The sequence below is a fragment of the Arachis duranensis genome, chromosome 4, assembly GCF_000817695.3.
Source record: "Arachis duranensis cultivar V14167 chromosome 4, aradu.V14167.gnm2.J7QH, whole genome shotgun sequence".
NCBI lineage: Eukaryota > Viridiplantae > Streptophyta > Magnoliopsida > Fabales > Fabaceae > Arachis > Arachis duranensis.
This window is the reverse complement of record NC_029775.3, coordinates 115,048,172-115,060,672: the sequence shown is the minus strand read 5'-3', so window position 1 is coordinate 115,060,672 and position 12,501 is coordinate 115,048,172. Positions and strand designations below refer to the sequence as shown.

Here is a 12,501-nt window from a genome sequence, read left to right as displayed (position 1 = left end):
TTACAATCTATCAATTTTCACATCATATCATATAACTATAACTATTTCATTAACTTAACCATGGTTAAAAATGGACCAGAGTGGTAGTGAAAAGAAAGAATCCAAAAGCATATATAGAGCTCAAAAGCCTAGGATAACCATTTAAGTCATCATTGAACCAATTTGTCACTCTGACCAAAGTCATACATAACTCTTATACCCTCTTAATTCTTTTTTCATTTTCTTCTTCTCTTTTCTCATGTATATATACATATAGTACAACCCATCATCCTTCAAAAAATTGGAAAAAAAAAAAAAGAAAAAAAGCACAACCACCACCCATTTTGTTCCATTTTGCTCTTTCCCCAAACAAAGATAGACTCTTCAACCAAAACTCTTTCAAGCAGAAAACCACACATTGGTTAATTTTCTTTGTTTCTTTGTTTCTTTCTCATATAAAAAATGGGTGAGAAAGATATTGGTAATGAAGATGTGGGGTTGAGTTTGAGTTTGAGTTTGAGTTTGGGAAGAGGATGTTCTTCATCTCCGCCACCTTTGAAGCCACAAAGATCGGTTCCTATGAATAACATCAACGAGAAGAGTTCATGGAATGAGTTGTTTCAGTTATTACCACAAGGTACGAGGTTCTTGTGTTGTTTGTTGTTTCTCATCTTTTCTAATTTTTTATTATTATTTTTTGGTTTCTAGATTCCTCCGGAACTCTCTTTTCTATTTTTAAAAAGAATTTAAAGCTTTTTTTTTTTAGAAGAATTTAACTTTTTTTTCTACCCTCTTAATTCCTTTAAGTCCAATTATTTTAAAACACTATTATATTTTTCTTCTTTTCATGAGTAAAGATACCACTTTTATTTGGTGAGTATGCAAATCATGCAGTCCAGAACTAAAGATATTCTATTTAATTTTCTCTGTGCTTTTATTTCTTAATTTTTTGCTTCACAAATTACCAAATAATCCATGCATTAGAAATAATATTATTTTATTTAGTTATATCTTCTATTTCAAAAACTCAATTGAATAAATTTATTTATTTAATTATTTTTCTCTATAGATTTATTCATGTATTCAATTTCCACACAAAACAATATATAATATATAAATGCCATCTGCTATTCATTTTAATTACAGCAATGCCACTGACTGAAAAACTAAACATGCAAAACGCAGTAGATAGGAGCACAGATATGAGGCCGTTATTTGGTGGAGGAATCAACATGAATTCGATGCCGTCAACGGCGGAGACTCCGCCGGATTGCAACCAGGACAACCGTGATTCATCGCCAAACAACAGCAGTTTATCAAGTGGCAGTGGCTGCAAGCGAAGCGAGAGAGAAGAGGACAATGGCGCTGCGGTTGCCGGCATCGAATTGGCGTCGTGCTCGCGGGGAAGTGATGACGAGGATGGCGGCGGCGGAGAGGCGGCGAGGAAGAAGCTGAGGCTGACGAAGGAGCAGTCGATGTTATTGGAAGAAACGTTCAAGCAGCATAACACGCTGAACCCGGTTAGTGTCTAGTGGCTTATATTTGAGGGTAGTTTTGGGATTTCATGAAATTAATTAATTAGTTTTTTTTTCAATTTTCAGAAACAAAAACAGACATTGGCAAAGGAATTGAATCTGAGAGCCAGACAGGTGGAGGTGTGGTTCCAGAATAGGAGAGCAAGGTAAGGTTATCACTTAATGCTTTTTTGGGGCATTCTTGGTAATTCATATAATGATGAATTGATGATCATAATTTTCATTTCATACACTAAATTGAAATAAAAAATATAAAATATAATTAAGGTTCAAATAAGGTGTGGTGTTATATTATTTTTATTGACATAATATTATTTATAATCAAATATTTGTATTTTTAACTAATAAATTGTACCGTTTGAATTGGCAAATGTGTTTTAATATGCTGAAATTAAATTGATGTGTATATATGTATATATGTATGGTATAATGATAAGGAAGTCACTCTAATAAAGACGGTTAAAACGTCTCTTTTTAAAGATAATTTTTAGTAATTAAAATTTAATACATATAATTGATTAAATCGTGTTATTTTTATCATCTGAAAATAAAAGAAAAAAGCACTGATAACGCATTTAAATTTAGTCCTAACATATATTTCATTATGTGTACTAAAGAAACTGTTATCTTTTTCTTTCCCACTAATTTCACGTGTGAAGTTTTGAATAAGATACACATAGACTCAGAGAAATGTTTTGTTCTTCCTCTTTAATTTGTAATTACTCTTTTAACTGTCGATTGTAATCAAAGCAACTTTGAGTATATATAACTTAAAATTTAATAATGGGTTTTGACTTTTGACTCGCATCTTTGGTGAGAGTGATCAATGACGCAATTATTATTGACATAAAGCTAAACTTATAGTTGATTATGTGACAAATATTTTTTTTTAAAAAAAACAGCATTGTCAAATATGGAACACATGTAATGAAAATATGATTAATGAGGCGAATTGTACAATGATTGACATGTTAATATTGTGGATGTGTGTTTTTTTTTTTAATATTCAATTTATTTGGGTATAATTTGTATCTAGATTAAAAAAAATTATTAAAATTTTGATTCAATAAATACAGGACCAAGTTGAAGCAAACCGAAGTGGATTGTGAATACTTGAAGAGATATTGTGAGAATCTAAGTGAAGAGAATAGGAGGTTGCAAAAAGAAGTGCAAGAGCTTAGGACATTGAAGCTATCTCCACAGCTCTACATGCATATGAACCCTCCAACAACTCTTACAATGTGCCCTTCTTGCGAGCGTGTCGCCGTCTCATCCGCCTCGTCCTCCGCCTCCACCGCTCACGTGCCGGCACTACAAAGTAATTGCAACAACTCGTTGGGTCCAAACATCCAGCGGCCGGTGCGCGTCAACACTTGGCCATTTGACAGCCCAATTTCGCGGCCGTAGTGATCAATCTTCACTTCTCTTAAGATTCAGCATTGTGTCAAGGAAAATTTTAGTTGCTAGACAGAAATGCATCAAATGTGAAGTAAGAGAAAGATAGCACACTTAATTGTTGTGGTTATTATTAGGATCAAGAATGGTTCTATTTTGGCATTGACATAAGTTTTAGTTAACTTTTCAGGATCACACTAATGGTTTCATATGCTGATGAATAGTGTTTTTTAGCTTTTATTAGTTTAAACCTGTTTTGTTGAAAAAAAATATTGAGGAAAACAATTACAATATACGGTGTTTTCTCATCATAGTATTATGTTGTTCCTAGCACTTGCTAAAGAAAAAAAAAATGGTGGGGATTATGTGAATATTGGAGAGGGTGGAACGGTTGGTAAAGTATTTTAACATGATAATCAATAATTGTAATATCTCAATTAGAAATAATTATTTTCTAGTTTTGCTTATTAGAGCACTTCAATTATATTGTAGTTTAAGATTTTTTTTTGTGTGTGTTATGTTTCCCTTTCTTATTGTATGGAGGCAGGGTGAGTCATACTGTGATATTTTTATTGGTTGCTTTTGGTGATTGATTCTGTTATTAAAGTTGGAATTATAAGACCCAAAAAAAAAAGGTTGGAATTATGATTAAACAAGAATTGATGATGGAGGGTATGTGGTTACCCACTAATAACAATGGTTACATGACATGTGAATCTGAAAGTTCCAAGTTTCCATTGGAAGCTAAACAAAGCAGAGTAGAAAGGTACCATGTGCTAAGGTTGCAGATTTTGGATCAATTGTTACTTTTTTATAATTGATTGATTTCTTAACACTAAGGATAAAAGAGTGCAGAATCTAATGGAGAACTAGTAATAATAAGCTAAGAAAAAAGAAAGGTAAAAAAGAGTACGATTTTTGACCTAATAGATCAATGACTAATTTGTTATGGTTTTATTTAAAGATTTATTGTTGTTCAATGAACTATTGTATATTCAAAAAGGATTTCAAATTTCCAATACTTGTTTAAATAAATGAGTGATGAGCTCATTACTGGAGTTGGTTTTAATATATAATAATTACTAATACACAGAAAAATTTAGATAAATTTAGATTGTATCCATAACAAGGATATTGATGAATGATTTCCAACTTGTCACCTCAAAATTTTAGATTGTATCCATAGCAAGTAACAAAAATGTTTCAATTTCGACATTAAAAAAAAAAGGGGTTTCAATTTGTTACCATACTTCTCTTAGATCTCAATAATGAATCGAAAACCATACATATTATTGCTGAAGCATCCACATATTTCAACTATTTCTATGATCACTAAGAGAGGGACAAGTCTTTTGATGAGACTGTGACAGTGGTTGCTTTTCTGTAAATACTTGGACTTGGCCAGTTGGACATGATCAATTGTTGGCAGTACATTATTTTTGTTTGGTAAGACATCATTATTTTCCTCTCCACATGTTTGTATCTGTTGTTGTTAGATGATGCATCAAACCCTTTTACTTAGTCATTATCGGTAGTGACTATGTCTCCAGTGGAGTTGGTAACTTTCATGTGGTTTTTGTCTTCTTAGTGTATAGCCACTTTGTGGTACCAAAATTCATAGAGTAAATAGACAAAAATATATATGAAAAAATTTGAAGTGGAGAAAAGTATACATAAAATATCATAAATATTAAAATATATTCAAAAGATTATTTTTGATAGACAAAAATGTCATGCCCTTAACAGGTTTATAAGATTTAAGGTGTACTTTTGTCCATCGAAATAAATCTTTCCAGTACTTTTATCCACCACAAATATTTTTATGTGTATTTTTGTTTATTTACTCAAATTCATATGTATACTATAACACTCATTATTTTGAGACAACATCTATTCTCAAAAATTAATTTGGATTGAAATTTGGAATTTGAGTGAAATTTGTGTAATTTCCTTCATTTATCCAATTTATACTCTGTATATTTTTATTTTCAATCATGTTATATGTTACATTTATAGAAAATTAGCTGTTAAATTAGTCATTTATATAAAATATATATTAGAGTATAAAATACAGATTAAAAATAAGTTAAACAATATGTATATTTATATACAATAATATAGTAGCTGATTTTTAAAGTACACATAGTATTTTTGTATTTTTTGCATATATTATTAATAAAGAACAGATAATTATCATGGTTATTTATGACAATAGAACATGATAGTTTACGGGAAATTACTAATCTAATTAATTATTAATAATATTTTGTTTGGTTAATTAATTAACAAATAAAAATCCCATACATATTTATTATTGCATTATTTGAGAGCTACATGTCATGCCAACTGTGATCTATAGGATACCCTTCTGGATCATCAATTCAATTTGTCTTAGTTCTCTTTTGCTTTGGTGATATTCGATATGCAAAGTTCCTATACCAAAATTATTGTACCATTGGGGAGATTAATGATATGAGATGTGCTTCTATGTTCCTAGATATGTCTCCATCCTAAAATTCACAACATTACTTCTATGATAAGTGCAGACGTAATGTTATGCCTCTTATGGTCTGGGCTTACAATGGCCCAAGTTCTATAAACTTCTTAAAGTTTCAAAGAATAATGCAAAGTACCAAAGCCTATAGTATAAAAAAGCCCAAACCCAAAAAAAGGAAAGCAGAGATAATGTTGGTCCAAAAAATACAAGTAAAAGCATAGTAATTGTTTTCCTTCACATACTTTGAGCCTTTGATAAAAACCTTTATAAAGTGAACCAAGTTGGGTTGATCTAGTGGTTAGCTCACTAGTCCGCTTAAGTAAGTGTTGGATGTTTGAATCCCGCCTTGAGCATGTAGCAGCCATTGGCCAGCGACAAACCCTTAAATGGAGCTCAGTACCGCGACAGATTAGTTTTTAACCTGTCGGGTTGAGGGATACCGTGGAAAACAAAAAAAAAAACTTTTATAAAGTGTGCTTCTAATCCATGATATTACATTAAGAAAAATCATACTATTTCAGCTTTTTCCATAAAATAAAAATTAACTAAAAATAACAAAAACTTTTTTAAAAAAAGCGAAGGTAATTAAATCAATAAAAGTTAAATCTAAGATAACAGTTGAATAGAAAAATTTAAAAATTTACATGAAATTGGAATAATAAATCAAATACTTAAACCATGAAATTTTAACATAATTTAAATATTAAAATCTTATAATTTAGTAGAATTTTTAGAATTGCTAAAAAGGTTTTAGAAAGTAAGCTAAATAAATTATGTAATAATATACGATTATATTAAGTGGACGTTAAAATCAGTTATTAAAATTATTTTTTAGTATAAAATATATATTAAAAATAAATTAAATAACATATATATTTATACAGAAATATATAATGATTGATTTTAGTGATTAATTTTAATATAAAAATAATATTTTTAAATAATTTATGTGGACTTTATAATGTCCTTCTAGAATACTTCTATAAATAAAATATAAATAAAAAGCAACCTTGATAATGGCACCCCAAGACCCAAATCTACGGCACTATGTTAATGTTGTTTTTTTTTTCCTTTGTTTTTTTGAAAGATATGTTAATGTTGTTTTCAATATTTAACAAAAACAAAAACAATCTGAATCTTTTTCTTTTCAAAATTCCAACCTTGTCCCTTTGTTTCTCTCTGGATTCACCCTTTGTTTCTTTTCTTCAAAGTCTTCCTTGCTTCACTCACTCATTCCCAATTTCTTTCACATAAACACCACCGAGCTTCCATTCCTTCATCAATGGCGGATTCCACCGCCACCCCTTACACAACCACTAAACCTCATTCCCCATTCACCTCAAGGATCCACCATCCAAAGCCTTCTACCACCATCACCAGAAAAGGTAAGTCTTGCTCTGGTTTCATCCTCAAATGTATCTTCTTGTCACTGTTTCTCGTTGCTCTCCCCCTCTTCCCTTCACAAGCCCCTGACTTTGTGAGCCAAACGATACTCACAAAGTTTTGGGAGCTTCTCCACCTTCTCTTTGTTGGAATTGCTGTTGCTTATGGCTTGTTCAGTAGAAGACACAATGTAGATTTAGAATTTGAGCCGTCACAAATTGATACAACTCACTCTGTTAGTAATAGTTTTGATAGTGTACCTAGTTCTTATTATGTGCCTAAGATGTTCCCTGATTCAGAAATTTCTGGTGGTGATGAGACTGAAAATCTTGATCCATGTGTTGTTGGGTATGATGATGACAAGAGACTTGTCATGAATTCTTGGGATGCTAATCAGTATTTTGAAAATGGTGGTGCTGTTGGTGTTTTAGATGAACAGTACAATAAGCCCCAATTGCAGGATTCTAGTGCTGATGGTGGTTTTGGTTATTCTGTTGGATATGATGGGAACAATGTGGTTCAATCTTGGAATTCTGAGTACTATCATAGCGGGTCGGTGGTCATGGTTGCTCAACCATACAAAAGCATAGGTGAGTTTGGTGGTCAGGTTGATGGTTATAGGCCTCTTGGGCTACCGGTTCGAAGTTTGAGATCGGTTCCTAAAGAGGTTGATGGTAATGGTACTAGATATGCCAATGAAAGTGATTGTAGTAGGGTTTCATCAAAGGGTTCGGATAAGGGTAGAGATAGGGAGTTTGGGGATCTGGGAGCTTCCAATTTGGATAATAGATTCAATGCTGGTAGTGGTGGAGCCTCTGCTTCTCCAATCCCTTGGAATTTGAGGCCTAGAAAGGTGGAAAGGGAAAAGAGGCATGGCAATGTAAGCCATCCTTCGCATTTTAGGCCTCTTTCGGTTGATGAAACTAAGTTTGAAGCGTTTGGTTCGAGGTCCTTACAGTCTTCAATGTCGTTTTCTTCCCTTCCCGGTATGTATTCTTCCTTTGATTCAATTCCACCGGACAATATGAACTTTCAGGAGGAAGAAATGAACAAAAGAGAGACTTCTTTATATGTGCCTGCTTCAGAGAAAATGAATTTTCAAGAGGAAGATACAATGCCAAAGACTTCTTATGTGCCGCCTGCTGTAGAAAATATGAGTTTCCCAGAGGAAGATAAGAGACAAAGGAAGACTTCGTTTGTGCCAGCCTCTCAAATTGCAAATTTCCATGAAGAGGATACAGGGCAAAGGAAGAAATACTATGTGCCTGCTTCTGAAAATTCGAATTTCAAAGAGGTAAATTCGGGAAAGAAGATCTCCCAAGCATCTTCTTCGAGAAACAGAAGGGTGAAAACTAAAGGAAAATATGCTGCCGTTTCTTATCCTTTGAATTTCAGGCCAATTCCAGTTGACGAAACTCCGAATGAATCACATGGTTCACAGCCTTTCCAGTCCATGGAACCATTCACTTCCCACACAAGTATGCATTCTTCCTTGGGTTTGAGTTCATCAGATAACATGAACGTCCAACGGGAAGATATGGAACAACAGAAAACGTCTCCTGTTCATGTATCAGAGAATATGAATTTCAAAGAGGAAGAAATGGCGCAAATGAAGATTCCATATGTGCATGACTCTGAAGATGTGAATTTCCAAGAGGAAGATATGGAACAGCAAAAGAATTCTTGTGTGTCTGCTTCGGAAAATACAAATTTCCAAGAGGCAGAATCAGGAAAGGTAAACGAGGGATCGTCTTCAAGAACTGCGAGGATGGGAGCTAAAGGAAAACGTCCAGCTGTTTCTCATTTAATGCCAACATCTGAAACACAATTTGAATCACTCAGTTCGAGGTCTTTCCAGTCTACCGGATCTTTCTCATCTAGAGCTTCCTTAGATTCTGTTTCTTCCGAAAACATGAACTTGCAGAGGGAAGATTTAGCAGAAAAGAGAAGTCCTCATGGTTCTTATTCAAATTCATCATCACCTCAAGCTAGAAGTGACGGTGAAACTTCACTGCGACCATCTCATGCTCATGCTCGTGGGTATAGTATTGGTTCTTTGCTAGAAGATGACATGAAGAGTGATATGAATGATGACTTGGGGAATCTAATGGGGAATCCAGGCGATCGGCCGGAGAACAAAAAATTAGGGATGCATGCTTTGCGGTTAGACTCGGGAGAGCCTACAAGCCTTGCAAAATCTTCATCGAGGGGAAAATCGGTTAGAACTAGAAGAGCAGGTGGATTGACTTCATGGGCAATGAGAGTGGGAGAAACACCTAGCAAGCAAACTGATGAAAAGGTCGAAAAGAAGCCGAGTATTGTTGAGTCAGTACCAATGAGAAAAGATAAAGTGAAAGTTGATGAAGTTGATCTTTCATTGAAAGAAATCAGTAAGAAAAGTCTAGAGTCTTATCCTCCTAAGCCAGAGTTTGTATTTTCTAGTCATCTTAAGAGAGATAAACCGGAACCATCCAAGAAAGTGTCCAATGAAGATTTGGATATTGATCTTGATCTTGAGGATATTCAGATGAGCTCAGATGATGAAAGGATGTCTGAATGCATCAACGATTCGGGACTGGATTCTGAAGTGGACAAGAAAGCAAGCGAATTTATAGCTAAGTTCAAAGAGCAGATTAGACTTCAGAAATCAGGGTCAGTTGAAAGATCAAAAGGACAAAAGATCATGGGAAACTATATCAGGTGATTTGTAAAACTATTGTACTCCAATTGTTTCATTGAGCTTTTTTCATTTTGGATTTTTCTTTTCTTGATTTTGTGTAATCAACGAAGTTCCAATTCTGTTATTTTGTGGAAGCAGGTATTCCACTTAATTTATTCACATACAACTAATATATTTCTTTCTTATTTTGGTTTTGGTGCCATGGTTTCTTTCTCAAGTTAAAATTCATCATTTGCATTGTGTTTCTGCAACATAATTAAGTAGTGCATATTGCTTCTGGAAACCTTAAAATAGTGTATAAACACATCTTTATGTGATTGTTGAAATCTTGTCTTGTGCTGTCACCTAACATAGTTAAACATTTTAGGGGATTTGATCCTTTATAAATTTGTGTGAGGCTGTTAATTTCTTGTATTTTATTTATGATTTATAGAAAAAAATCCATTTAAATTAAGTTTGCATTGCTTTCAATAATAATAATAATAAAAAGGTGCCAGTTGACATAATATCCTTCACCATACACATAATAGAATTTTAAAATATTTGATTGCTTAAAAATGCAAGACTTAATGGGCAAGAGACTAAGACTAACCATGTGGCTTAAGCAAGGTTTATGTTTAGTTAGGATCTTACAATAAAGGAGAAAGGAAAAGGGAAAGTGAGGCAAAGGATGTGAGTAGAAGACCCTCTTTGCCACTTATTCCAAATGAACACTTGGAAGATAGCATATTTTGTATTTGATTGGAAGGGAAAAGCAAATATTCCATCTCTCCGGGGAAATCAAAATAAATATTATTTTAAACATAAAGGAAATTATTTCAGATGATAAAGAATTCAGAATTTAAAGGGTAGCACATGTTGTATTTACTTATTATTTCTAAAATTAATAATTATGCTATCATAATATATAATATAAGGCACAATATTTCAAAGGATAATGTTATCCTTTAAACACGTCTTCATGTGGTAACCTTTATGATTAAGCATTTTGTGTTAAAAGGTTTATGCAATGTTATTAGCTTGAAGAGCAATGCTGTGTTGTGTGGCTCTTCTCATGTTAAGCTGACGTGGCAACTTTCAATTGGTACTATAAAGTTAATTTATCTGAAACATTATTTGCTGAAAGTTAATTTTTGTTGTCTTCTGCTAAACCATGTTCAATAATTAAACCTCGGATTGGATGATTTGTAGAAAACTGTTATAAATAGTAGAAGCTAGGACCTATTATTATATTCAAATATAAAAATATATACTGTATTTTCCTGAAGTATATAGAATTTAAATATATATATATATAAAATGAGCATATTACAATTACCAACAAATTTAAATGAACTTACATGTAGATCTCTCAATAGTACATGCAAGAGCAAAATCAAAACCAAATTATAAATGGATGATGTTACAATTTCACAATATAAACTTTAGAGTAGAAACTCACATGCAATTGTTTTTATGTAAAGTTAATATGAAAAGCTGTTAAAAAATAATTTAGTCAAACATATCGAATTAACTAACGATTTTCAATTGTTAACTTCATATTAAGAGATTTGCATGTGAATTTCTACCTCACTTTATTCCACTAATTTCAGATACTAAAGCTTAACAAGCAGAGGAACCTTCTCTTGACGTAATTATTGTAGGAACCAAAAGCTTAAGACATAAATATGATCAAGCTGTTCTATGAATTTCCATATAATGAACAAACTCATCTATGTACCTTTGATGCAACTCTTTGTCCCCAATTATCTTGCGCATTTTCTCAGCATGACTTCTATAAATGTTCCCTGCATCTTCCATCATCACTGATCTCAATGCCTTAGCCAATGAATCTCTAGTGAATTTCCCATCATGTTCATTTCTAGGCACTCTTACTCCCATCATTTTTTCTTCCATAACTCTAGCAACTAACCCTTGTTCATTTTGGAATGGCAACAAAATAAGTGGACATCCAAATTGAAGAGACTCAATCACAGAGCTCCAACCAGAATGACTCAAGAATCCTCCAACAGACTTATGTGCTAAAATTTTTAACTGTGGTGCCCATGTGTTCCATATGATTCCCCGTTTATATTTCGATTCGATTGAACTACCGGTATTAGGACCATTTTTCCTCTTCAAAATCCAGAAAAAGGAAAAACCAGTTAATTCTAGTCCCATAGTTATCTCAGTGAATTCTTCATCAGTTATTGTTACCTCACTTCCAAATGCTACATATATTACTGACCCTTTCTCATGTTCATCTAACCACTTACGAATTGTGTTCCAATTTTCATCCTCAGTACTATTTTCATTATCATCTACTGAGGGTGGCAACAATCCAACTGGAAAAACTGGTTTCTTTAACAAATTTCTGATGGAATTTATAGACTCACCTTCAATCTCCATGCAACTTCTTATAGCAGTAAAGGCCGAGCCACGGTTGGTTTCTTGGATTCGAAATGCATCTGAAACGCTGAAATCTTTCTCTTTAGCTAGGAGACGTTGGAATGTAACCCTGTAGGGTTCATTAGTGGTGTCACTAGTCTCATTTTGAATGATATTTAAACAGAAAGATGCACCTGATGCACTGAAAATACAGAAACTGATGCATAAGATGCCAAGCTTAGAAGAAATTGGAGGTAACCAAAAAGGTGCAAAGTCATATATGAGCCAATCTGGTGTAGATCTCTCAAGAAACTTAGTCAACGGTTCTTCAAGACCGTCAAAAGCTTTCTTGAGATATGGTTCTATGTGTTGTGGAATGTCCATAGTTGATTCTGCATTTTGAGGGAGATTTTCTACTTGGGGCAATGGAAGTTCTATGAATTCCACAAAAGGTTGTAAATTTGAAGGTAGTTTAGGGAGGCGTTTGATGTTTCTAGGTGTGGAAATGAATGAAATTTTGTGACCCTTTTGAGCTATGAGTTTTGCAAGCTCATAGAATGGAAGGATGTGACCAAAAGCAAGCCATGGAAACACAGCAATGTGAAGCTTCTTAGGTTGATCGGCCATGGTAGGAATACTGATTTGTTAATGTGTGTATCTTTGAC

The 12,501-nt window shown here is 33.3% G+C and overlaps 3 protein-coding genes across 5 annotated transcripts; 2 read left to right on the top strand and 1 right to left on the bottom strand.

The window, feature by feature from the left end:
• The first annotated feature begins 247 nt into the window (after positions 1-247).
• Positions 248-3,376, top strand: LOC107486397 (homeobox-leucine zipper protein HAT4). 3 transcript variants are annotated; one of them, XM_016106934.3, is made up of 4 exons: positions 248-616; positions 1,168-1,499; positions 1,581-1,660; positions 2,591-3,376. In XM_016106934.3, exons 1-4 carry the CDS (start codon positions 442-444, stop codon positions 2,919-2,921), a joined length of 918 nt encoding a protein of 305 aa, XP_015962420.1. In that variant the 5' UTR covers positions 248-441; the 3' UTR covers positions 2,922-3,376. The 3 variants fall into 3 exon arrangements, with proteins under 3 accessions (XP_015962420.1, XP_015962419.1, XP_020996758.1); XM_016106933.3 differs by having other exon boundaries at positions 1,165-1,499; XM_021141099.2 differs by having other exon boundaries at positions 1,126-1,499.
• A 3,196-nt stretch (positions 3,377-6,572) lies between these two features.
• On the top strand, positions 6,573-9,658 carry LOC107486766 (uncharacterized). Its single transcript, XM_016107342.3, has one exon. The coding sequence runs from the start codon at positions 6,689-6,691 to the stop codon at positions 9,491-9,493; it is 2,805 nt and encodes a 934-aa protein (XP_015962828.1). The 5' UTR covers positions 6,573-6,688; the 3' UTR covers positions 9,494-9,658.
• A 1,195-nt stretch (positions 9,659-10,853) lies between these two features.
• On the bottom strand, positions 10,854-12,468 carry LOC107486399 (putative UDP-rhamnose:rhamnosyltransferase 1). Its single transcript, XM_016106935.3, has one exon. The coding sequence runs from the start codon at positions 12,461-12,463 to the stop codon at positions 11,141-11,143; it is 1,323 nt and encodes a 440-aa protein (XP_015962421.1). The 5' UTR covers positions 12,464-12,468; the 3' UTR covers positions 10,854-11,140.
• Between the last annotated feature and the right edge of the window lie 33 nt (positions 12,469-12,501).

Excerpts from the sequence above, each read along its gene's own strand:
- LOC107486399 (XM_016106935.3), bottom strand. The coding sequence starts at position 12,463 with ATGGCCGATCAACCTAAGAAGCTTCACATTGCTGTGTTTCCATGGCTT.
- LOC107486766 (XM_016107342.3), top strand. The coding sequence starts at position 6,689 with ATGGCGGATTCCACCGCCACCCCTTACACAACCACTAAACCTCATTCC.
- LOC107486397 (XM_021141099.2), top strand. The coding sequence starts at position 442 with ATGGGTGAGAAAGATATTGGTAATGAAGATGTGGGGTTGAGTTTGAGT. Across the intron at positions 617-1,125 it reads GTTTCAGTTATTACCACAAG|CAATGCCACTGACTGAAAAA; the intron begins GTACGAGGTTCT and ends TTTTAATTACAG. Across the intron at positions 1,500-1,580 it reads AGCATAACACGCTGAACCCG|AAACAAAAACAGACATTGGC; the intron begins GTTAGTGTCTAG and ends TTCAATTTTCAG.